Below are 26,270 nucleotides of genomic sequence, written 5' to 3' on the forward strand. Positions count from 1 at the left end.
GGACTCCTGGGTCTGAGGGAGGAGGAACTGGGGCTCCTGGATTCCTGTGTCTGTGGGAGGAGAGGAGTGTCTGAGGGAGGAGGGGCTGGGGACAAACTTCCAGGTCCCTAGCCTTCCTGGCAACGCCCCCCGAGGCTGGACTTCCACGACCCAGCTTCTATTGAGGATTTGATGCGACGGCCTCACGGGGCTTTGGAAGTGAAAAAGGCCCAGAGGAGAGAGAGAGAGAGAGAGAGAGAGAGAGAGAGACCGGTGGACACGGGATGGCTACAGGAACGCGCTATGCCGGGAAGGTGGTGGTTGTGACCGGGGGCGGGCGCGGCATCGGAGCTGGGATCGTGCGCGCCTTCGGTGAGCCGGGTCTGACTGCTGGGAGCTGTGGAGTGTGAGAGAGGAAGGATGGGGGCGGGGCGATGGGGGCGGAAAATAGGGTCTCCAATACTGCAGCCGGGATTCTGATCTTATAAAAGCCAATTTGCAGGCTAAAGTAAGCGTGTGGCGCGGTAGGCTAGGGCAGGGTCTCCGAAGGCAGTAGCCCCCTTCTCTGGGTCTGTTGGTGTAGCTGCAAAACCAGTGGTTTGGGGAATGGCCCTGTCAGTCGTGGAGTTTGCTCTGGAACCCACGAACGGGGGATCAGGAGCCTCAGCAGAAACCTGGGCAGGCAAGGAGAGTATGTGTCAAGGCCTCTGCCCTCTGTCCTGTGGGTGATCATGAGACTGGGGTCACGAGGGGAGACGGAGATCGGCCCCAATCCAGGTGGCCACAAGAGGGCGGCAGAGGCTTTAACCAAGACTCAGAGGGTAACGTGTTCCCTTCCTATTCTCAGTGGACAGCGGGGCCCAAGTGGTTATCTGCGACAAGGATGGTGAGTGAGGGTCCCTCAGCCCTCAGCCCTCACCCTGGTCCTTCCTCCCTCAGTCCCAGGAGTCCAGGAGTCCCAGCCCCTCCTCCCTCAGACCCAGGAGTCCAGGCCCCCAGCCCCTCCTCCCTCAGACCCAGGAGTCCAGGCCCCCAACCCCTCCTCCCTCAGACCCAGGAGTCCAGGAGTCCCAGCCCCTCCTCCCTCAGACCCAGGAGTCCAGGCCCCCAGCACCTCCTCCCTCAGACCCAGGAGTCCAGGCCCCCAACCCCTCCTCCCTCAGACCCAGGAGTCCAGGAGTCCCAGCCCCTCCTCCCTCAGACCCAGGAGTCCAGGCCCCCAGCCCCTCCTCCCTCAGACCCAGGAGTCCAGACCCCCAGCCCCTCCTCCCTCAGACCCAGGAGTCCAGACCCCCAGCCCCTCCTCCCTCAGACCCAGGAGTCCAGACCCCCAGACCCTCCTCCCTCAGACCCAGGAGTCCAGACCCCCAGCCCCTCCTCCCTCAGACCCAGGAGTCCAGATCCCCAGCTCCTCCTCCCTCAGACCCAGGAGTCCAGACCCCAGCCCCCTCCTCCCTCAGACCCAGGAGTCCAGGTCCCCAGCACCTCCTCCCTCAGACCCAGGAGTCCAGACCCCCAGACCCTCCTCCCTCAGACCCAGGAGTCCAGGCCCCCAGCACCTCCTCCCTCAGACCCAGGAGTCCAGACCCCCAGCCCCTCCTCCCTCAGACCCAGGAGTCCAGGCCCCCAGCACCTCCTCCCTCAGACCCAGGAGTCCAGACCCCCAGACCCTCCTCCCTCAGACCCAGGAGTCCAGGCCCCCAGCCCCTCCTCCCTCAGACCCAGGAGTCCAGGCCCCCAGCACCTCCTCCCTCAGACCCAGGAGTCCAGGCCCCCAGCACCTCCTCCCTCAGACCCAGGAGTCCAGACCCCAGCCCCCTCCTCCCTCAGACCCAGGAGTCCAGACCCCCAGACCCTCCTCCCTCAGACCCAGGAGTCCAGACCCCCAGTCCCTCCTCCCTCAGACCCAGGAGTCCAGGCCCCCAGCACCTCCTTCCTCAGACCCAGGAGTCCAGGCCCCCAGCACCTCCTCCCTCAGACCCAGGAGTCCAGACCCCCAGCCCCTCCTCCCTCAGACCCAGGAGTCCAGGACCCAGCCCCTCCTCCCTCAGACCCAGGAGTCCAGGACCCCAGTCCCCTCCTCCCTCAGACCCAGGAGTCCAGGACCCAGCCCCTCCTCCCTCAGACCCAGGAGTCCAGACCCCAGTCCCCTCCTCCCTCGACCCAGGAGTCCAGACCCCGGCCCCTCCTCCCTCAGACCCAGGAGTCCAGATCCCGGCCCCTCCTCCCTCAGACCCAGGAGTCCAGATCCCGGCCCCTCCTCCCTCAGACCCAGGAGTCCAGACCCCGGCCCCTCCTCCCTCAGGCCCAGGGGTCCAGGCCCCCAGCCCCTCCTCCCTCAGGCCCAGGGGTCCAGGAGCCCCAGCCCCTCCTCCCTCAGACCCAGGAGTCCAGACTCCGGCCCCTCCTCCCTCAGGCCCAGGGGTCCAGGCCCCCAGCTCCTCCTCCCTCAGGCCCAGGGGTCCAGGCTCCCAGCTCTTTTCTGCCTGCAGAGTCTGGGGGCCGGGCCCTGGAGCAGGAGCTCCCTGGAACTGTCTTTATCCTCTGTGATGTGACTCAGGAAGATGATGTGAAGGTGAGCGACGTTCCCATTCCTACCCCCATCTCCGCTAATGACCAGTTCTTTGTTCTCCTCCAGCCATTTGCATGTGCCTTTCCCTCTACTTTTCCTTCCTCTCCTGGCTCCACTGGACCCGTCAAAGGTTTCCAACCAGCGTCACTCCACACACAAGATCTTCTGTGACTGATGAGCAGGTCACATGTTCCTTCTCTCCCACCTCTCCAAGGCTCTTAGCACATCTGACACGTGGGTGGAAAGGAGTAAGTCCCTCAAAGTGGGTCAACTATAACTGATTTTTCCATCTCTCTTTTGGAGGTGTCACTGTCACTGAGGCTGGAGTGCAGTGGCGTGATGTTGGTTCACTGCAACCTCTGCCTCCCAGGTTCAAGCCACTCTCCTACCTCAGCCTCCTGAGTAGCTGGGATTACAGGCGTGTGCCACCATGCCCAGCTAATTTTTTTTTTTTTTTTTTTTTTTTTTTTTTTTTTTTTTTTTTAGACGGAGTTTTGCTCTTGTTGCCCAGGCTGGAGTGCAATGATGTGATCTCGGCTCACTGCAACCTCCGCCTCCCGGGTTCAAGTGTTTCTCCTCTCTCAACCTCCTGAGTAGCTGGGATTACAGGCATGCGCCACCACACCTGGCTAATTTTGTATTTTTAGTTGAGATGGTGTTTTTCTATGTTGGTCAGGGTGGTGTCGAACTCCCGACCTCAGGTGATCCGCCTGCCTTGGCATCCCAAAGTGCTGGGATTACAAGCATGAGCCACCGCACCCGGCTAATTTTTGTATTTTTAGTAGAAACGGGATTTCACTATGTTGGCCAGACTGGTCTCGAACTCCTGACCTCACGTGATCCACCCACCTCAGCCTCCCAAAGTGTTTGGATTACAGGTGTGAGTCACTGCACATGGCCTGTAACTGATTTTTTTCTCCATTATTTCTGGGTTCCTGTTTCTTCCTTTTAATCAGTATCTCTCTGTTATCTGCCCCCCTTTAGTAACTGTCCCCTACACTCTCTCTGAATCTTTGTCACCCCCCATGCCCCCCCCCAACCCTGGGTGCAGTGTGGCTCTGACCAGCCCTCTGTCTCCTTCCTGTCTCCTGCTTGCCTGCTGTGTCTGCTGATCTCCACATCCCCTCTTCCTCTAGTTCTTGTGCCCTGACCTGGGAGTCCAGCTTCCCCCTCCTGCTTTGCGTTTGGGAGCCCTGTCTTCTTTATGGCTGGACACCCCATCTACTTCTCATTGAAAGGACATTTCCTGGGCTGGGCATGGTGCCTGTAATCCCAGCACTTTGGGAGGCTGAGGCGGGCGGATCACTTGAGCTCAGGAGTTTGAGACCAGCTTGGACAACATAGTGAATCCCCGTCTCTACTAAAAAATACAAAAATTAGCTGGGCGTGGTGGCAGGTGCCTATAATCCCAGCTACTTGGGAGGCGGAGGTAGGAGAGTCGTTTGAACCCAGAAGGTGGAAGTTGCAGTAAGCTGAGATCGTGCCAATGCACTCCAGCCTGAGTGACAAGAAGGAGACACCGTCTCCAAAAACAACAACAACAACAACAACAACAACAACAACAAAGGACATTTCCTTCCTCCTCAGACCCTGGTTTCTGAGACCATTCGCAGATTTGGCCGCCTGGATTGTGTTGTCAACAACGCTGGCCACCGTGAGTTGTGAGACCTCAGGGCCATTCCTCCCCTCCTGCCCCCCCAACTCCGTTTCCTGCACTTCAGTTTCCCCACTTCCTTCCCCTGATTCCCTCATCCTGCCTCATACCTCTTTCTAGTCACTTGGACAGGAGAGTAAACCAATGGAAGCCCCCTAGGCCTGGGCTGAAACTGGTCCTGTTCCATCCCTCCTGTGTGTCCCCAAAGTTGTGCCTTCACCTGACCATGTCTTCCCTCCCTCCCTCCCTCCCTCCTTCCTTCCTTCTTTCTTTCTCTCTCTCTCTCCCTCTCTCTCTTTTTGAGATGGAGTTAAGCTCTATTGTCCAGGCTGGAGTGCAGTGGCACCATCTCAGCTCACTGCAACCTCCGCCTCTCGGGTTCAAGTGATTCTCCTGCCTTAGCCTCCCAAGTAACTGGAATTACAGGTGCCCGCCAGCACGCCAGGCTAATTTTTATGTTTTTAGTAGAGATGGGGTTCTTCGTGTTAGCCAGGCTGGTCTTGAACTCCTGACCTCAGATGATCTGCCCACCTCGGCCTCCCCAAGTGCTGGGGTTACAGGCATGAGCCACTGCACCCGGCCTTTTTTTTTTTTTTTTCTCTCTCTCTGAGACGGGGTCTCAGTGTGTCACTCAGGCTGGAGTGCAGTGGCTTGATCTAGGCTCACTGCAACCTCCACCTCCCAGGTTCAAGCAATTCTCCTGCCTCAGCCTCTTGAGTAGCTGGGAATATAGGCACCCACCACCACACTTGGCTAATTTTTGTATTTTTAGTAGAGAAGGGGTTTCGCCATGTTGGCCAGGCTGGTCTCAAACTCCTGATCTCATGATCCGCCCGCCTTGGCCTTCCAAAGTGCTGGGATTACAGGCGTGAGCCACTGCATCCGGCCCCCCTCACTCTTCCTCTCTCTCTCACCCCCCACTTTAGACCCACCCCCACAGAGGCCTGAGGAGACCTCTGCCCAGGGATTCCGCCAGCTGCTGGAGCTGAACCTGCTGGGGACGTACACGTTGACCAAGGTGAGGGCTGGCGACCCTGCTGCCAGGCCCGAGCAGCCTCCTGATAGGTGGATTGTGTGATGCATTTTGTCTAAGAGCACAATATTTTCTGGTTTTTTTTGTTTATTTGTTTGTTGGAGTCAGGATCTCGCTCTCTGTCGCCCGGGCGGAGTACAGTGGTGCGATCTTGGCTCACTGTAGCCTCCACCTCCCTGAATCAAGCGATTCTCGTGCCTCAACCTCCTGAGTAACTGGGATTACAGGTACGGGTCACAAAACTCAGCTAAATTTTGTAATTTTTGGTAGTGATGCTCCTGACCACAAGTGATCTGCCTGCCTTGGCTTTCCAAAGTGCTGGGATTACAAGCTTGAGTCACCACGCCTAGCCATCTATTTTCTGTTCTTTAGTTTAATCTCCTTATTCAGAAAGGAAGATAAATAACTGCAAATCTTTACATCCAGCAAAAGCTACTTTTGCAGCTACAAAGCCCAGTCCTAGGAATCTTCTAGAACCTTCCAAATTGGTGTGGTGGTGGTGGTGGGAGGGGATGTTAAGAACATATCAGGGCCAGACACACTGGCTCACACCTGTAATCCCAGTGCTTTGGGAGGTCGTTGTGGGAGGTTCACTTGAGGTCAGGAGTTCAAGACAGCTGGGGCAATATGGCGAAACCCCCTCTCTACAAAAAGTTTAGAAAATTAGCCGGGCATGGCCGGGCGCGGTGGCTCAAGCCTGTAATCCCAGCACTTTGGGAGGCCGAGACAGGCGGTTCACGAGGTCAGGAGATCAAGACCATCCTGGCAAACACGGTGAAACCCCGTCTCTACTAAAAAAAAAAATACAAAAAAGTAGCCGAGCGAGGTGGCGGGCGCCTGTAGTCCCAGCTACTCGGGAGGCTGAGGCAGGAGAATGGCGTGAACCCGGGAGGTGGAGCTTGCAGTGAGCTAAGATCGTGCCACTGCACTCCAGCCTGGGCGACAGAGACTCCGTCTCAAAAAAAAAAAAAAAAAAAAAGAAAATTAGCCGGGCATAGTGGTGCCCTTGTAGTCCCAGCTACTGAGGTGGCTGAGGTGGGAGGACCGTTTGAGCCCAGGAAACGGCTGCTGTGAGCTATGTTCACACCACTGCCCTCCAGCCTGGGCAACAGAGTGAGACCTTAAACAAAAAGTGGGGGAGAGCTGGGCAGGGAATGAGAAAGAAAATAAACCTTTTGATCTGAGAAAGGAGAGCCCCTTTAGATGATCAGGATCAGGCCCAGAGGGGCTTTTTAACAACTTTTTAAAAAAATAATTAATTTTTTGAGATAGAGTCTTACTCTGTCACCCAGGCTGGAGTGCAGTAGTGCAGTCTCGGCTCACTGCAACCTCTGCCTCCCAGGTTTAAGCAGTTCTCTGCCTCAGCCTCCCAAGTGGCTGGGATTACAAGCACCCACCACCACGCCCAGCTAATTTTTTGGTATTTTTAGTAGAGACAGGGTTTCACCATGTTGGCCGGGCTGGTCTTGAACTCCTGACCTTGTGATCCACCCACCTCAGCCTCCCAAAGTGCTGGGATTACAGGCATGAGCCACTGCGCTTGGCCTTTTTATTTTTTAATAGAGGTGGAGTTTCACTATGTTGTCCAGGCTGGTCTCAAACTCTTGGGTTCAAGTGATCCTCCCGCCTCAGCCTCCCAAACTCCTGGGATTACAGGTGTGAGCCACTGCACCTGGCTCAGAGGGACTTTATAAAAATTTATTTTAATTACTTTTTAGAGACAGGGACTCACTCTGTTACCCTGGCTGGAGTACCGTCATAGCTTACAGCAGCCTCCAAGCCCTGGGCTCAAGTGATCCTCTTGTATCAGCCTCCTGAGTAGTTGGGACCACAGGGTGCACCACTAGGATTGACTAATTTTACTAATTTTTTGATTTTTTTTTTTCTTTTTTTTGAGACGGAGTTTCACTCTTGTTGCCCAGGCTGTATTGCAATGGCGTGATCTCAGCTCACAGCAACCTCCGCTTCCTCAGCTCAAGCGATTCTCCTGCCTCAGCCTCCCAAGTAGCTAGGATTACAGGCATGCACCACCATGCCTGGCTAATTCTGCATTTTTTTAGTAGAGACAGGGTTTCTCCATGTTGATCAGGCTGGTCTCGAATTCCCGACCTCAGGTGATCCGCCCGCCTCGGCCTCCCAAAGTGCCGGGATTACAGGCATGAGCCACCACGCCCGGCAATTTTACTAATTTTTAACTTTTTTGTAGAGACAGGGTCTTGCTATGCTGCCCAGGCTGATCTCGAACTCCTTGCCTCAAGCTGGGATTATAGGCATGAGCTACTGCACCTGTCCAATAATTACCTTTTGAGGCCACTTGCTCTCCGGGCTCTAGACTACCTGATACTAAGAAGCTCTAAAGTGCCACATACTCTGTAGTTCAACCATGTATAGCCAGTCACTAATCAATGTGATATCTGTAAACCAATGACAATTCCCAATGAACAACTTTTGTAATCACCGCCTCTCTTGATTCGTCCTTTTTTCTTTAAAAAGTTGAGTCTTTTTTATTATTATTATAGAGTTGGGATCTTGCTCTGTTGCCCAGGCTGGTCTGGAACTCCTGGCCTCAAGCCATCCTTCTACCTCAGCCTCCCAAAGTGCTGGGATTACAGGCATGAGCCACTGTGCCTGGCCTGAGCCATTTTTTTTTTTCTTTTGCTCTCTGGAGCACTCCTCAATACAACCTGGAAGTGTATCCAGGGCAGCAGGTTGAATGTGTCAACCTGCCGCCCAGCACACACTCCTATATTAATAATCTCCTATATTAATAATCTCCTATATTAATCATATCCTATATTAAAAAGGAAGAAGGTTCTCAGCCTGCTGCCTGGGACACGCTCCTGTATTAAATAAATTCTTTGTTGGGCGCAGTGACTCACACCTATAGTCCCAGCGCTGTGGGAGGCCAAGGCAGGCAGATCACTTGAGGTCAGGAGTTTGAGACCAGCTTGGCCAACATGGTGAAACCCCATCTCTACTAAAAATACAAAAATTAGCCAGACGTTGTGGCGTGCACTTGTAATTCCAGCACTCAGGAGGCTGCGGCAGGAGGATCACTGAAACCTGGGAGGTAGAGGTTGCAACGAGCTGACATGGTGCCACTGCGCTCCAGCCTGAGTGACAGAACAAGACTCTGTCTCAAAAAATAAAAATAAATAAATAAATAAATAAATAAATAAATAAACTCAGTCCTATATTAAAAAGGAAGAAGGTCCTGAACCTGCAGCCTGGGATATACTCTTATATTAATAATCTCCTCTATTAATAATCTCCTATATTAAAAAGGAAGGAGAAGAGTTGGTCACGGTGGCTCACACCTGTAATCCCAGCACTTTGGGAGGCCGAGGGGGGTGGGTCACCCGAGGTCGGGAGTTCAAGACCAGCCTGGCCAACATAGTGAGACCCAGTCTCTACTAAAAATACACAAAAAATTAGCTGGGCATGGTGGTGTGTGCCTGCAATCTGAACTACTCGGGAGGCTGAGGCAGGAAAATTGCTGGAACCTGGGAGATGGAGGTTGCAGTGAGCCGAGATCGCACTACTGCACTCCAGTCTGGGTGACAGAGCGAGCCTCCATCTCAAAAAAAAAAAAAAGGGGGGGGGTTTTGGTTCATTTGTTCTCTCCACCTCCAGCAACTGAGCAACTCACCAGAGCTGCCATTCACTGTGGCAGGAAAGCCTGGGGAGGGCGCTGTTGAGTGTGAACTGCCCGGTGGACGTCCTGGTGGGAATGGGCATTGGGCATGAGATCGTGGAGGTGGGGCTCTGGAGACAGCAGCTTGGAGCTGACCAGTTTGAGGTTGGAGGAACTCAGGGGAGCAAGAGTAGGCAAAGAGGGGAGAGGCCTGGGGAGCAGGCCCAGCGTCCAGGAAGCTTCAGGTGCTGACTCTGAGGTCGTATCTGAGATCCAGGTGAAATGTTCCGGGGAGGTTGGGCAATGCCCTGCTCAACTGGTGAACCCTGGCTCCTGTTCCAAACTTTTGTTGACTTTCTAGGATTAACCCAACACTAAAAATACATCCACACATAAAACACACCTACACCTCAGCCCATGAAGAGTTAATATATGTATACATTTTTTCTTTTTTGTTCTTTTTCTTTTTCTCTTTTTCTTTTCTTTTCTTTCTTTTTTTTTTTTTTTTTTGAGATAGAATCTTGTTCCATCACCCAGGCTGGAGTGCAATGGCATAATCTCTGCTCACCGCACCTCGACCACCTGGGCTCAAGCAATTCTCCTGCCTCAGCCTCCCGAGGAGCTGAGACTACAGGTGGCCACCACCACGCTCAGCCGATTTTTGTATTTTTTGTAGAGTTGGGGGTCTCACTATGTTGTTCAGGCAGGTCTCAAACTCCTACTCTATAGCGGTCTGCCTGCCTCGGCCACCCAAAGTGTTAGGATTACAGGCGTGAGCCACCGTGTCCGGCCTATGTTTTTTCATTCCATGCCAACATTTTACAAGACAGATTTCACATAAACCACCAAATGTCTTGTTTCTCTTAGAGAGTTGGTCAAGTTGGTCAACAGGACCTGTGGGGCAGGGAGGCAGAAGTAAGAAGTGGCTTGTTTGCCTCAATTCTCTGCCACTTCTTACCTGCAACGTCGTGCAAGTTACTCAGCATTTCTGCTCCTCTGTTTTCTCACCTGTAAAATGGGGCCAATCATGACAGAGTTGTTCTGAGGATTTAATGTGATTAGATTAAATACCCGTGAAACCCTTATGAATATTTATCATGCTGCAATCTCAGCACTTTGGGAGGCTGAGGTGGGAAAATCGCCTGAGCTCAGGAGCTGGAGACCAGCCTGGGCAACATAGCCTCAGACCCCATCTTAACCAAAAATAAACAAAATTAGCCAGACATGGTGGCACACATCTGTAGTCTCAGCTACTCTAGAGGCTGAGGAGGATCACTTGAGCCTAGGAGGTTGAGGCTGTAGTGAGCTTTGTTTACGCCACTGCACTCCAGCCTGGGCAACAGAGTAAGACCTTGTCTCAAACAAAACAAAGCAAAAACAACTTGCTCTACCCATTGCCTCCTGCCACCCCCACCACCCAGATCATACAATTTTTTTTTTTTTTTTTTTTTGAGATGGAGTCTCGCTCTGTCGCCCAGGCTGGAGTGCAATGGTGCCATCTCAGCTCACTGCAGCCTCCACCCACTGGGTTCAAGCTGATTCTCCTGCCTCACCCTCCCAAGTAGCTGGGACTACAGGCACATGCTGCCACACCTGGCTAATTTTTGTATTTTTAGTAGAGATGAGGTTTCATCATGTTGGCCAGGCTGTTCTGGAACTCCTGACCTCAGGTGATCCGCCCACCTCGGCCTCCCAAAGTGCTGGGATTACAGGTGTGAGCCACCGCGTCCAGCCCAGAGCCCAGATCGTACAATTTTATCAGGAGGAACTTCATATGTACCATACCACCGGTGTATTAGAATGCTTTACTTTTATTTTGACATAACTTAAGACTTACAAAATGTTCCTAGAATAGTACAGAGAATTCCTGTATAATGAAACTCCCCATTGTTCTTTTCTTTTCTTTTCTTTTCTTTTCTTTTTTTTTTTTGAGACAGTCTTGCTTTGTCGCCAGGCTGGCATGCAGTGACATGATCTCAGCTCACTGCAACCTCTGCCTCCTGGGTTCAAGCTACTCTCTTGCCTCATCCTCCCAAATAGCTGCTGCATGCACCACCACACCCTCTAATTTTTTTTTTTTTTTTTTTTTTGAGACGAAGTCTCGCTCTGTCGCCCAGGCTGGAGTGCAGTGGCCAGATCTCAGCTCACTGCAAGCTCCACCTCCCGGATTCACGCCATTCTCCTGCCTCAGCCTCCCTAGTAGCTGGGACTACAGGCGCCCGCCACCTCGCCCAGCTAATTTTTTGTATCTTTTAGTAGAGATGGGGTTTCACCGTGTTAGCCAGGATGGTCTCAATCTCCTGACCTCGTGATCCACCCGTCTCAGCCTCCCAAAGTCTAATTTTTTTTTTACTAGAGACAGGGTTTCACCATGTTGGCCAGGATGATCTCAATATCCTGACCTCGTGATCCGCCTGCCTCGGTCTCCCAAAGTGCTGGGATTATAGGTGTGAGCCACTGTGTCTGGCCCTTTCTTTCTTTCTCTCTCTCTTTCTCTCTTCCTTTTCCCTTCCTTCCTTCTTTCCTTCCTTCCTTCCTGCCTGCCTGCCTGCCTGCCTGCCTGCCTCCCTCCCTCCCTCCCTCCCTCCCTTCCTTTTTTCTTTCCTTCTTTCGTCCCTTCCTTTTCTTCCCAGGCTGGTGAGCAGTGGTGCCATCACAGCTCGCTGCAGCCTTGAACTCTTGGGCCCAAGGTATCTTCCCGCCTCAACCTCTCAGCCTTCCGAGTAGCTGGGACTACAGGTACGTGCCACAGCACCTGAGTAATTTTGTTTTAGTTTCAGTAGAGAGGAGGTCTTGCTATGTTGCCCAGGCTGGTCTTGAACTCCTGAGTTCAAACTATCTTCCTGCCTTGGCCTCCTAAAGTGTTAGGATTACAGGCATGAGCCACCACACCTGGCCTTCTTTCTTTCTTTTTTTCTTGACTTTTACTTGTGGTTCAATGTTTAACATTTATTTATTTATTTATTTCATGGAATCTCGCTCTGTTGCCCAGGCTGGAGTGCAATGGCATGAGCTCGGCTCACTGCAACCTCTGCCTCCTGGGTTCAAGCCATTCTCCTGCCTCAGCCTACCAAGTAGCTGGGACTACAGACATGCACCACCACACCCGGCTAATTTTTGTGTTTTTAGTAGAGACAGGGTTTCACCATGTTGGCCAGGCTGGTCTCGAACTCCTGACCTCAAGTGATCTGCCCGCCTCGGCCTCCCAAAGGGCTGGGATTACAGGCGTGACCCACCATGCCTGGCCTCAATGTTTAACATTTTTAAAAAATAAAAATAGGCTGGGTGCGGTGGCTCACACCTGTAATCCCAGCACTTTGGGAGGCCAAGGCTGGCGGATTGCCTGAGATCAGGAGTTCAAGACCAGCCTGGATAACATGGTGAAAATGCGTCTCTACTAAAAATACAAAAAAAATTAGCTGGGCATGGTGGCACATACCTGTAGTTCCAGCTACTTGGGAGGTTGAGGCAGGAGAATCACTTGGACCTGGTGAGGCAGAGGTTGCAGTGGGCTGAGATCACGCCACTGCACTCCAGCCTGGGCGACAGAGCAAGACTTGGTCTCAAAAAAAAAAAAAAAAAAAAAGAAAAGAAAAGAAAATAGAGTAGTATAATAAATACTTATATGCCCATCATTTGTATTAGCATTTATTCACATTTTGTATATCATATATATGTGTGTATATACATAAATATATGTATTTCTTTTTGTCAAAGTATTATAAGTATATTACAACACCATGACAGTTCATTTCCAAACACTTTAGTAAGCATCTCCTAAAAATAAAGCCTTACTATTATTATTATTTTGAGATAGTGTCTTGCTCTGTCTCCCAGGCTGGAGTGCAGTGAAATGATCATGGCTCACTGCAGCCCCAACTTCCTAGGCTCAAGTGATCCTCCTACCTCAGCCTCTAGGTTGCTGGGTCAACAGGCATGCACCACGACGCACAACCAATCTTTTGTTTTTCTGTAGAGACAGATTCTCACCATTTTGTCCAGGCTCAGGCCTTTTTTACATAAGAAAAATGCCTTTATATCACCTAATATAATTAACAGAAATATCTTAATACCATGTCATAGTTAACTCTATATAAACAGACCCAGAAGTTCCCAAATGTTTTATTATAGCTGATTTGTTCACACCAGGATCCCGACAACATCTGTGTATTGCATTTGGTTTCCCTGAGGACAAAGACTTTTGTCTGCTTGTTCATGCACTGTTGCAAAGAAATCTTGTGAACACTTGCGTCGCTGCCATTATCACCATCGCTATTTCCATCATCATCATTACCATTGTTACCACCCTCACCATCATTCTCACCATCATCCTCACATCACCATTTTCACCATCACCACCATCACCATCATCACCACCATCATTAACATCCCCAACCTTGCCATCATCATCACCACCATCATTACCACCATCACCACCATCACCACCATCACCATCATCACCATCATCACTGTCATTACCACAATCATCACCATCACCATCAGCAACATTATCATCGCCATCATTGCCACCATCACCACCATCATCACCATCACCATCATTACCACAATCCTCATCATTACCACAATCATCACCATCACCACCATCACCATCATCACCACTGTCATTACTACAATTACCATCACCATCACCACCATCATTGCTACAAGTTACCATCACCATCATCACCACCATCATTACCACAATCACCATCACCATCGTCATTACCGCCATCATCACCATCACCATCCTCATCATCATCACCGCTATCATTACTACAATTACCATCACCATCACCACTGTTACCACAATCATCACCATCACCACCATCACCATGCTCACCAACATCATTGTCATCACCATCATTACCACAATCGTCACCATCATCACCACCATCACCATCCTCACCAACATCATCACCATCATTACCACAATCATCACCATCATCCTCACCATCACCAACATCCTCACCATCACCACCATTATCATCACCATCATTATTACCACGATCACCATCACCATCATCACCATCATCATCCTCACTATCATCACCATCTTCACTATCACCATCATCATCACCACCATCATCAGCATCCTTACCATCATCCTCATCCTAATCATCGTCCTTCTCACCATCCTCACCATCGCCATCTTCATCACCACCATTATCACGATCATACTCACCATCACCATCATGACCACCATCATCATCACCATCATCACCATTATCGCTATCATCACCATCATCACCATCACCATCAAAATCCCTTAGAAGCTCTCATTTTCTCTTCTCTCTCAGCCATGTGACTTTGGAAGCTCTTTAAATGTTGATTCTGGGACCCCTGCCCAGATCCCTTGTGTTAGAATCTCCAGGTCTTTGGCCTTCCTGGTGGATTCTGATACAAGCCAAAGTTTGTGACTCCCTAGGCAAGGGAGAACAAGGGCGGGATTAAGGATATTTAGATAGTCAAGGAAATGATACCTTGTGGAAAGGAGGGATCCACAGAAGGTGTTGGAGCACAGGGGTTTCGGTTGTAGTCTCTCAGAGCTGGATTGTTTCTTTCTTTCTTTTTTTTTTTTTTTTTTGAGACGGAGTCTGGCTCTGTCGCCCAGGCTGGAGTGCCCTGGACGGATCTTGGCTCACTGCAAGCTCCGCCTCCTGGGTTGACGCCATTCTCCTGCCTCAGCCTCCCGAGTAGCTGGGACTACAGGTGCCCGCCACCTCGCCCGGCTAGTTTTTTGTATTTTTTAGTAGAGACGGGGTTTCACCGTGTTAGCCAGGATGGTCTTGATCTCCTGACCTCGTGATCTGCCCGTCTCGGCCTCCCAAAGTGCTGGGATTACAGGCTTGAGCCACCGCGCCCGGCCTGGATTGTTTCTTAAAGATCTACCCATTCTGGCCAGGTGCGATGGCTCACGCCTGTAATCCCAGCATTTTGAGAGGCCCAGGCAGGTGGATCACAAGGTCAGGGGTTTGAGACCAGCCTGGCCAATATGGTGAAACCCTGTCTCTACTAAAAAAATACAAAAATTAGCTGGGCATAGTGGTGGGCGCCTGGTAGTCCCAGCTACTTGGAAGGCTGAGGCAGGAGAAGTGCTTGAACCCGGGAGGTGGAGGTAGCAGTGAGATGAGATTGTACCACTGCACTCCAGCCTGGGCGAGACAGGGCGAGACTCCATCTCAAAAAAAAAAAAAGATCTATCCGTCTATCCATTCAGTCATCTATTTAGTCAAGTACTGACCAAACCAGATAATGTTCTTCTTTTTTTTTTTTTTGGAGAGGGATTAGCCTGGCTAATCTATTTGTAGCAGAGACAGGGTTTCACCGTACTGGTCAGGCCGGTCTCCTGACCTTACGTGATCCATCTGCCTTGGCCTCCCAAAATGCTGGGATTACAAGCGGGAGCCACTGTACCCAGCCTCAGGCAATGTTCTTTTTTGTTTTGTTTTGTTTTTGTTAGAGATCGGGTCTTGCTCTGTTGCCCACGCTGGAGTGCCATGGTGTGATCATAGTTCACTGAAGCCCTGACCTCCCAGGCTCAAGTAATCCTCCCGCCTCAGCCTCCCGAAAACCTGGGACCACAAACACACACCACTATGCCTGGCTAATTTTTGTATTTTTGTTGAGATGTGGGGGGGTCTCACTATGTTGTCCAGACTGGTCTCAAACTCCTTGGGCTCAAGTGATCCTCCCACTTCAGCCTCCCCAAAGGCTGGGATTACAGGCGTGAGCCACTGCACCTGGCCCAGGCAGTGTTACAGGTGCTGGAGGTACAGCAGGGAGCCAGGTCCATGTGGGCTCTGTCCTTGGGGAGTTTACACGCCTGGGCAGCCAGGTGTTACTAAACAGACAGAGACATGAGTTCAGAAGAGTGTGTTTGTGTGTTTTGCTTTAGGAGGGGATGGGTATGGTTCTGGGAGAATGTGACCTGGAGACTGGCCCGTTCAGGGAATGTAGCCAAGCTTCCTGGACGTAATGAAATCTGAGCAGCATTGACTAGTGGAGGGGGTGGAGAAAGAGATGGCAGGGCAAGGGCCTGGCAGCGAGACAGGGTTTGGCGCTGCTGCCAGCTGGGCCCAGTGAGAGAAGGGGATGTTGCAAGAAGAGATTGGTGCAGGGACCAGATCAGGCAGGGCCTCGAAGGCTGTGCTGAAGCATCCGGTCTTTATCTCAAGAGCAATAGGGAGCTATGGAAGGTATTTGAGCAAGGGAGTGATGTGATCTTGTTAATATTATTAACAGGTCATAGGCTCTGGCTCCTGTAGGTATGAGGGAAGAATCTGAGGGCCAAGCATGAGAGTGGGAGGACCAGTATTAGGAGTTGATTGCATTTGAGCCAGGCACGGTGGTTCACGCCTGTAATCCCAGCACTTTGGGAGGCCGAGGCGGGCAGATCGCCTGAGGTCAGGAGTTTGAGACCAGCCTGGCCAACATGGAGAAACCCCGTCGCTACTAAAAATACAAAAATTAGCCGGGCATGGTGGCGGACGCATGTAATCCCAGCTACTTGGGAGGCTGAGGCAGGAGAATTGCTTGAACCTGGGAGGCGCAGGTTGCAGTGAGCCAAGATCGTGCCACTGCACTCAAGCCTGGGTGACAGAGCAGTACTCCGTCTCTAAAAAAAAGGAGTTGATAGCATTTGTCCAAGGGAGAAGTGGGGGCTTGCAAGTCCTCGTGATCTGGCCCCTGTTCTTCTCTGACCTCACCTCCAGCCACACTGGTCTTATTGCTCCCAAACACAGCAGGCCTGCTCCTGTCTCAGAACTTTGGCACTTAAGAGCTGGTGTCTCAGTATGTTGCACAGGCTGGCCTTGAACTTCTGGGCTGAAGTGATCCTCCTACCTCGGTCTCCCAAAGCACTGACATTACAGGTATCGGCCACTGCACCCAGCCCCCAGCAGGTCCTTGATGTAGAGCAGGTGCTTAGCAACCTTGAGGGGTGTGGGGGAAGGACACTCAGGATGTGTGGGACAAATATTTAATGAACTCCAGCTGTGTGCCTCGTGCTGGGGTGAGGGTGGCAAGAACCATGTCTCCGCCCTGGTGAGACTTACGTTTGCAGGGTCAGGTGGGGGAGGAGATTAAACGGCAAGGCAGGTGCACAGACTGAGGGAGAAATGGAGCAAGGCAGGCGGAGTGGGCACTGGGAGGGAGGGAGGGCGTCAAAGCTGGTGGAAGTGAGAGGAGGCGAGGGTGAGGGAGGTTCCCTGAGGAGAAGGCCAGAGGCTGGTCAATGCCCACATCATTCATGCTCATATTACAGCATGGTTTCTTTTTTTCTTTTTCTTTCTTTCTTTCTGTTTTTTTTTTTTTTTTTTTTTTGAGACAGTCTTTATCTGTTGCACAGGCTGGAGTGCAGTAGTGTAAATGTGGCTTACTGAAACCTCCGCCTCCCGGGTTCAAGACATTCTCCTGCCTCAGCCTCCCGAGTAGCTGGGATTACAGGCACGCACCACCACACCCGGCTAATTTTTGTATATTTAGTAGAGATGGGGTTTCGCCATGTTGACCAGTCTGTTCTCGAACTCTTGACCTCAGATGATTGCCTGCCTCAGCCGCCCAAAGTTCTAGGATTACAGGTGTGAGCCACTGCACCTGGCCTAAAGTTCTTAACCCTTAGAATTGTAAGAAATTGTTGTTTGTTTATGGGTTTGGGCCTCAGCCCGTCCAGCAGCAAACGCTGGCTCTGTCGGGGGTCATGTGATGCCCTGTGGGCGTGACTCATCCCTCCATTCCTCAGTCTTCTCACTTGTGAAATGGGACTCTCAGCTATGCCTCCCCTATGTAGGTTCAGGAGAACGTTAGAAGGATGAAATGAGCTCATCCGTGTAAATTGCTGAGGACAGGGCTGGACACATACCACGTCCTCCATTCATTCATTCATTCACTCATTCATTCATTCAAAGGATATTTATGAAGCATGTGCTATGTGCCAGGCACCTTAGTGCTGGGAAAGAAACAAAATCAGAAATCTTGACCGTCTCTCATAGGTTCCTGGTGCTGGCGGGAGAGACAGAACATGAACAAACAAGTAAAATATATATGGCCTGTCAGAAGGGAGTGTGTGACACAGAGAAAAGACATCCGGAAGAGGGAAGGGGACTCAGGGGTGTGGGAACTGCAGTTTTATTTTATAATTTTATTTTTTGGGGCCAGGTGCGGTGGCTCATGCCTGTAATCCCAGCACTTTGGGAGGGCGAGGCAGGCAGATTACTTGAGCTCAGGAGTTCAAGACCAGCCTGGGCAACATGGTGAAACCCCGTCTCTACTAAAAAAATACAAAAATTAGCCGGGTGTGGTGGCACACGCCTGTAGTCCCAGCTACTCGGGAGACTGAGGCAAGAGAATCGCTTGAACCTGGGAGGTGGAGGTTGCAGTGAGCCAAGATGACATCACTGCATTCCAGCCTGGGCGACAGAGTGAGACTCTGTTTCACAAAACAAAACGAAAGAAAAAAAAATTTTTTTTTTGTTAAAAAAATAAAGACAGGCCGGGCACTGTGGCTTACGCCTGGAATCCCAGCACTTTGGGAGGCCGAGGCAGTCAGATCACATGAGATCAGGAGTTCGAGACCAGCCTGGCCAGCATAGTGAAACCCTGTCTCCACTAAAACATATATATATATATATCCCGGTGTGGTGGCACATGCCTGTAGTCCCAGCTACTCGGGAGGCTGAGGCAGGAGAATCACTTGAACCCGGGAAGTGGAGGTTTCAGTGAGCTGAGATCGCACCACTGCACTCCAGCCTAGACAACAGAGCGATATTCCATCTCAAAAAAAAAAAAAGAAAGAAAAAGAAAGACAGGGTCTTGCTAAGTTGCCCAGGCTGGTCTCAAACATCTGGGTTCAAGCAATCCTCCCTCCTCGGCCTCCCAAAGTGCAAGGATTACAGGCATGAGCCACTGAGCCCGGCCTGCAGTTTTAAATAGTATAGCCAGGGAAGGCCTCACTGAAGAGGTGACCTCGGATCAGGGTTTGAGGGAGCTAAGGGAGTGTTTACCCAGGACAGTCCCTGTTTATCATTGACACTGTGGCCTGAAAATGCCATGTCCCCAGAAACCCTTCAGTCCTGGGCAAACTGGGACGACTCGCCACCCTAGGAGTGGGTCTTGTGGCTCTCTTAGGAAAAGGCACTCCGGGCAGAGAGAGCAGCAAGTTCAAAGGCCCTGAGGTTGGAACAGGCAAGGTGTGTCTGAAGATACAGCACAGAAAAGGGTGGAGGCCGTTTTGGAGGGGACTCATTTAGATTCCCACTCGGAGAGCCTGCTAGGGTGCCGCCTCGTACCAATTCGTCTTAAGTGGCAAAAACAGGCCTTGCCTGGCCAGCTCAGCTGCCCAAGGCAAGTGAGATCAAAGACAGAATTTGAGTTTATCCAAGGTCATGTGTAGTCAATGAACACACACACACACACACAGAGAGAGAGAGAGAGAGAGAATATTTAGGGACTTCCCAGGTGGCCAGGGAGTTGAATTGTAGGAGAGAAGGTGGAAGGAAACAGTGCATTTCTTTTTTTTTTGAGACAGAGTCTTGCTCTGTTACCCAGGCTGGAGTGCAGTAGCGCGATCTTGGCCCCCTGCAACCTCCACCTCTCAGGTTCCAACAGTTCTCCTGCCTCAGCCTCCCAAGTAGCTGAGATTACAGGCATGTGCCACCATGCCTGGCTAATTTTGTATTTGTAGTAGAGATGGGGTTTCATCATGTTGGCCAGACTGTTCTCAAACTCCTGACCTCAGATGATCTACCCACCTCAGCCTCCCAAAGTGCTGGGATTACAGGCGTGAGACACTGTGCCTGGTCTAGAGTGCCTTTCGTGAAGGCCTCATAGAAACCATCTTCCCCTCCATGGATAAAAGAACTTCCTGGCTGGGTGTGATGGCTCACGCCTGTAATCCCAACACTTTGGGAGGCTGAGCGGGGAGGATTGCTTGAGCCCAGGAGTTTGAAGCTGCAGTGAGCTACGATCATGCCGCTGCATTCCAGCCTGGGCCACAGAGACTTCATCGGAAAAGAACTTCATCCCATTTTTCAAAAATATGCAGCCTTCGGGGTCTCTCATCCATTTTCCTGTCTTGATATGGACAGGAATTTGAGTAACATACAAAGACCAAGGGAGAGGGGAACAGAGATAGAGACAAAGACAGACAAGACCCAGGAGAAGAGAGAGAAATCTCTTTCCACCAAGAGACTCCTTGAGTGCTCAGACCCAGCGACCCCAGGGCAAACCAGAGAAGGTGTTACGTTAGATGCTGTCTCTAGCAGTCACTGAGATCAACTACAAACACGCCAGGGAGATGGCTGTCATCCCAGACGTCAGGATGGCTGTGGCTTGTGTTTCAGTGGTCTGGGGAGATGCAGAGCTTGTGTGGCTTACTTGACCTCTTGTCTCCCTAGCTCGCCCTCCCCCACCTGCGGAAGAGCCAAGGGAATGTCATCAACATCTCCAGCCTAGTGGGGGCAATTGGCCAGGCCCAGGCAGTTCCCTATGTGGCCACCAAGGTACAGCAGCAGCCCCTACCCCTTCCTTCCCTCCCTACTCCTTCCCATGGGCCTTAGCTTGGAGTCCAGACACCTTAGGAGCCAAACCTAGCAAGATCTTGGCCCTAGAGAGTCTCACACCCAACTGCCAGATTCAGCACCCAGGCATAACTGCCTGTGATAGATTTCTGTTTTTTTCTTTTATTTATTTATTTTATTTTATTTTATTTTATTTTTTTATTTTTATTTTATTTATTTATTTATTTATTTATTTATTTATTTTTTGAGACGGAGTCTCGCTCTGTGGCCCAGGCTGGAGTGCAGTGGCCGGATCTCAGCTCACTGCAAGCTCCACCTCCCGGGTTCACGCCGTTCTCCTGCCTCAGCCTCCCAAGTAGCTGGGACTACAGGCGCCCGCCACCTCGCCCAGCTAGTTTTTTTTTGTATTGTTTAGTAGAGACAGGGTTTCACCGTGTTAGCCAGGATGGTCTCGATCTTCTGACCTCGTGATCCACCCGTTTCGGCCTCCCAAAGTGCTGGGATTACAGGCTTGAGCCACCGTGCCCGGCCTATTTTTTTATTTTAATTTTTTTGAGATGGAGTCTCGCTCTGTTGCCCAGGCTGGAGTGCTGAGGCTTAATCTCGGCTCACTGCAAGCTCCGCCTCTCGGGTTCACGCCATTCTCCTGCCTCAGCCTTCAGAGGAGCTGGGACTACAGGCGCCCGCCACCACGCCTGGCTAATTTTTTTGTATTTTTAGTACTGATGGGGTTTCACTGTGTTAGGCAGAATGGTCTCGAACTCCTGACCTTGTGATCCACCCGCCTCGGCCTCCCAAAGTGCTAGGATTACAAGCGTGAGCCACTGCACCTGGCCCTTTTTTTTTTTTTTTTTCTTTTTTTTGAGACGGAGTCTCACTCTGTCACCATGTAGGAGTGCAGTGGCGTGATCTTGGCTCACTGCAACCTCTGCCTCCCAGGTTCAAGGGATTTTCCTGACTCAGCCTCCTGAGTAGCTGGGACTACAGGAGCAGGCCACTATGCCCAGCCAATTTTTTTTTTTTTTTTTTTTTTTTGGTATTTTTTAGTAGAGACAGGGTTTCACCATGGTAGCCAGGATGGTTTTGATTTTTCTGACCTCACGATCCGCCTGCCTTGGCCTCCCAAAGTGCTGGGATTACAGGCGTGAGCCACCGCACCCAGCAGATTTCTGGTTTTTTGTTTGTTTGTTTTGAGATGGAGTTTCACTCTTGTTGCCCAGGTTGGAGTGGAATGGCAAGATCTCGGTTCACTGCACCTCCGCCTCCCGGGTTCAAGCAATTCTCCTGCCTCAGCCTCCCAAGTAGCTGAGATTACAGGTGGCTGCCACCATGCCCAGCTAGTTTTTTGTATTTTTTAGTAGAGACGAAGTCTCACCATGTTGGTGAGGCTGGTCTCGAACTCCGGACTCGAACACCCGCCTCGGCCTCAGAAAGTGTTGGGATTACAGGCGTGAGCCACTGCGCCCGGCCCTTCTTCTTCTTCTTCTTTTATTTTTTGAGATAGGTTCTCACTCTGTCGCCCAGGTTATAGTACGGTGGCATGATCTCAGCTCACTGCAACCTCTGCCTCACAAGTTCAAGCGATTCTTACGCCTCAGCCTCCCCAGTAGCTGGGATTACAGGTGTGCACCACCATGTCCGGTTAGTTTTTGTATTTTTAGTAGAGATGGGCTTTCACCATGTTGGCCAGGCTGGTCTCGAACTCCTGACCTCAAGTGATCCACCCATCCCAGCCTCCCAAAGTGCTGGGATTATAGGTGTGAGCCACTGCGCCCGGCCCTTCTTTTTTTTCTTTTACATTTTGTTTTGTTTTGTTTTGTTTTGAGATAGAGTCTTACTCTGTCGTCCAGGTTGTAGTTCGGTGGCACGATCTCAGCTCACTGCAACCTCTGCCTCACAGGTTCAAGGGATTCTCACGCCTCAGCCTCCCCAGTGGCTGGGATTACAGGCGTGCACCACCATGTCCGGTTAATTTTTGTATTTTTAGTAGAGATGGGGTTTTGCCATGTTGGCCAGGCTGGTCTGGAACTCCTGGCCTCAAGTGATCCACCCATCCCAGCCTCCCAAAGTGCTGGAATTACAGGTGTGAGCCACCGCACCTGGCCTTCCTGTGACAGATTTCTATGCCAAGTTTCTCCCAAGAAACCAAGGCTGGTGCCTCTGAAGGCAGCCTTCAAGGAGGGCATGACTTCCCCATTCTGATGCCCCCCCTGGCAGGCAGGAGACAATGGATGGCAGGGACCCCATGTCCGGGGGACTGAACTTTCTTCCCCGCTCCGTTTTCTGCAGGGGGCAGTAACAGCCATGACCAAAGCCTTGGCCCTGGATGAAAGTCCATATGGTGTCCGAGTCAACTGGTGAGCTGCTCTGAGCAGGCCGAGAGCCTTCTGGGGGAACTGGGGTGACTGGGAGTGATCCCAAGTGATTCAAGACAGATTTCTTTGATCCCCTCTTTCCCTTCCCCCAGTATCTCCCCAGGAAACATCTGGACTCCACTGTGGGAGGAGCTGGCAGCCTCAACACCAGACCCTCGGGCCACAATCCTAGAGGGCATGCTGGCCCAGGTAGGAGTGGGGTTCAGATCCAGGTGGTAGAAGGTGGCTTGGGGGTGGGGGACATGGCGATCAAGTGGGGCTTCTCTTGATCTCCTTCCCCCCTCTTTTCTCCCCAGCCACTGGGCCGCATGGGCCAGCCCGCTGAGGTCGGGGCTGCGGCAGTGTTCCTGGCCTCCGAAGCCAACTTCTGCACGGGCATCGAACTGCTCGTGACGGGGGGTGCAGAGCTGGGGTACGGGCGCAAGGCCAGTCGGAGCACCCCCGTGGACGCCCCCGATATTCCCTTCTGATTTCTCTCATTTCTACTTGGGGCCCCCTTCCTAGGACTCTCCCACCCCAAACTCCAACCTGTATCAGATGCAGCCCCCAAGCCCTTAGTCTCTAAGCCCACTTAGGAAGGTACCAGGTCACCTGCAGGTTCCCATAAAAGCAATTTGCAGCCAGAAGGAGGAAGACATCGTTATATTTATTTCCCACCCTTTAGACGAGTCCTTCTGCCCACTTAGCCCCTGCACCCCAGACCCACAAGTTGCCTCTACCCTGAAGGACTGCAGCTCCCCCCCCCCCCCACAACGCCAGGCCTTGCAGCAAGCAGGTGCCTGATGTTTGCTAGCCCTGTCGCTGTCGCCAGGGGCTCCTGGGAAAGGTAGAGCGGTTTGGCTTCACCAGCGCGCTAAAGGCCCGCAGGGGAGAGTAAATTAAGCGCAGTTAGGAGGTAATGGAGGGGGAGGCACAAAAGGCCCTCCTCCTTATTCTTGGCCCTTAGGGAAAAGGAGTCTTCCTCTCGGTGCCTGGGGAATAGGAAGGTGGTTGGCAAGAAAAGTCCAGAGGGAAGAGAAAGTGGGGGGTTGAGACATCTGGATCAGAGGGAGAAGGGCCTGAAACTCCTGGGTTTTGGGTCCGCAGGGCACTGGGGTATGCAGACTCCCCAGCTGGACCCAGGAGGGGCGCAGGGCCCGGGCGCGCTAGCGTCCCGCGGGTGAGGGGTGGAGCTGCAGGGCTGCTGCGGATTGGCTGTGGCGGGGGGGCGTGTGCGCCAACCGCTGATTGGCCGCGGCGGGGGCGGGAGCTGTCCGTGGGCACCGCCCCTATAGCTCGGGGCTGGCGGTTGGGCAGGAGGACCCGGGTGGAGCGCAGAAAAACAGGGCGAGGCCCTGCGGGGGAAGGGTCCCGCGGTTTGGCTGTTCGGGCCTGTGGCTGTTGGGCTGTTGGGGTGGTAGGACAGTGACCCGGGGACAGGACCTGGGGGCACTGTGGGTGTAGAATTTGGAGACAGAGTGTCCCAGGGTAGGATTGCTGAGACACAATGGCCAAGGGATCCGATTTTTGTTGTTGTTGTTTTTTTAATTTGAGACGGAGCCTCACTCTGTCGCCCAGGCTGGAGTGCTATGGTGCAATGTCGGCTCTCTACAACCTCCGCCTCCCGGGTTCAAGCGATTCCACTGCCTCAGCCTCCCGAGTAGCTGGGATTACAGGCCCACCGTACCACGCCTGGCTAATTTTTGTATTTTTAGTAGAGACGAGGTTTCACCATGTTAGCCAGGCTGGTCTCGAACTCCTGACCTCAGGTGATCCACCCGCCTTGGCCCCCAAAGTGCTGGGATTACAGGCGTGAGCCAGCGCGCCCAGCCGGGGACCTGATTTTAGTGCCACAGTAACCCGTAGGTTTTGGGGGCACAGTGACAGAGGAGCACAATTTAGGGGGCGGTGCCGCAGGTTTGAATTGCTAGAGGTCAGAGGCATCCTGAAGGGTAGTGATTGGCGAACTCTGCCTCTGGGGTCCTGATGCTGTGGAGACACTCCTGGAGGGATAATCAGGAAGCCCTGCGCTGGGGACTGTTCTTTGAGGCTCACCTTGGAGTGCAGGATTGACAATTTTCAGGCTTCTCAGATGAAAGGGGACTGGAAGGAGCCCTGGTGAACCGTTGTGTGTTTTTACCTTTTAAAGAGTCAAGCCAGGCGTGCTGGCTCACGCCTGTAATCCCAGTACTTTGGGAGGCTGCAGCGGGGGGATCACGAGGTTAGGAGTTCGAGACCAGCCATGACCAACATGGTGAAACCCCCGTCTCTACTAAAAGTACAAAAATTAGCCGGCTGTGGTGGCAGGCGCCTGTAATCCCAGCTACTCAGGAGGCTGAGGCAGGAGAACTGCTTGAACCCGGGAGGCGGAGGTTGCAGTGAGCCGAGATCGCGCCACTGCATTGCAGCCTGGCCTACACATATATCTTTTTCGTTGACAGGAAAAAATATTGGAATAGAGCAGTATCCAGGCGCAAAGTGAGGCTGCCCTTTATCCATACCTGCAGCCTTCTTCAAAAGCCCTTCTACGAAGCATCATTCCTGTTCCTGTGCATTTACGTGGTGTCCGCGCTACTGCTGTTTACCATGTGCTTTTCCCTTTCACAAAGGGATCGTGATACACGGAACGTCCTGCACCTTGCCTTTCCCTTCCTTTACCTCGGGCTGCTTATGCTTGCCAGTGCTCCGCGACAAGAAAATGCATTTTTGCTCCCAAGGAAATGCTTTTTTGAAAACTTGCATGCACGTTAGTACCTGGCTTGAGTGTGGTTGGAACACAGCCTGGGTGGGGACCGTATTTCTTTTTCTTTTTCTTTTTTTGAGACAGAGTTTCGCTCTTGTTGCCCAGGCTGAAGTGCAATGGCGCAATCTCGGCTCACCGCAACCTCGGCTTCCCAGGTTCAAGCAATTCTCTTACCTCAGCCTCCCAAGTAGCTGGGATTACAGACGTCTACCACCATGCCCTGCTAAGTTTTGTATTTTTGGTAGGGACGGGGTTTCACCATGTTGGCAGGCTGGTCTCGAACTCTTGACCTAGGGCGATCCGCCCGCCTTGGCCTCCCAAAATGCTGGGATTACAGGCGTGAGCCACCGCGCCTGAGTTTTTTGTTTTTTGTTTTTTCTTGTGAGACGGAGTCTCACTCTGTCGCCCAGGCTGGAGTGCAGTGGCGCCATCTTGGCTCACTGCAACCTCTGCCTCCTGGATTCAAGCGATTCTCCTGCCTCAGTTTCCCGAGTACCTGAGATTACAGGCGTGCGCCACCACGCCCAGCTATTTTTTTTGTATTTTTGGTAGGGACGGGGCCAATTTTTTCTATTTTTAGTAGAGACGGGGTTTCACCATGTTGGACCAGGCTGGTCTCTAACTCCTGACTTCAGGTGATCCGCCTGCCTCGGCCTCCCAAGGTGCTGAGATTACAGAACTGGGCCACCTCGCCTGCCACCTCCAAGACCTGCCCTCACACCAGCGTCTGAGCCCCGCAGCAGGGTTCGGCTCCCTTCCGGCGCCCTGGAGCTGGGGAGGCTTGG

General features: G+C 52.1%; 1 protein-coding gene across 1 annotated transcript; it reads left to right on the plus strand.

Annotated features, from left to right (window-relative positions):
• On the plus strand, window positions 1-26,222 carry HSD17B14 (hydroxysteroid 17-beta dehydrogenase 14). The gene is made up of 10 exons (XM_073016213.1): window positions 1-351; window positions 827-865; window positions 2,472-2,554; window positions 4,139-4,205; window positions 5,132-5,223; window positions 20,266-20,370; window positions 22,678-22,745; window positions 22,856-22,952; window positions 23,060-23,175; window positions 25,184-26,222. Exons 1-10 carry the CDS (start codon window positions 264-266, stop codon window positions 25,491-25,493), a joined length of 1,065 nt encoding a protein of 354 aa, XP_072872314.1. The 5' UTR covers window positions 1-263; the 3' UTR covers window positions 25,494-26,222.
• Window positions 26,223-26,270: the final 48 nt, after the last annotated feature.

This window comes from Chlorocebus sabaeus, chromosome 6, assembly GCF_047675955.1.
Source record: "Chlorocebus sabaeus isolate Y175 chromosome 6, mChlSab1.0.hap1, whole genome shotgun sequence".
Classification (NCBI taxonomy): domain Eukaryota; kingdom Metazoa; phylum Chordata; class Mammalia; order Primates; family Cercopithecidae; genus Chlorocebus; species Chlorocebus sabaeus.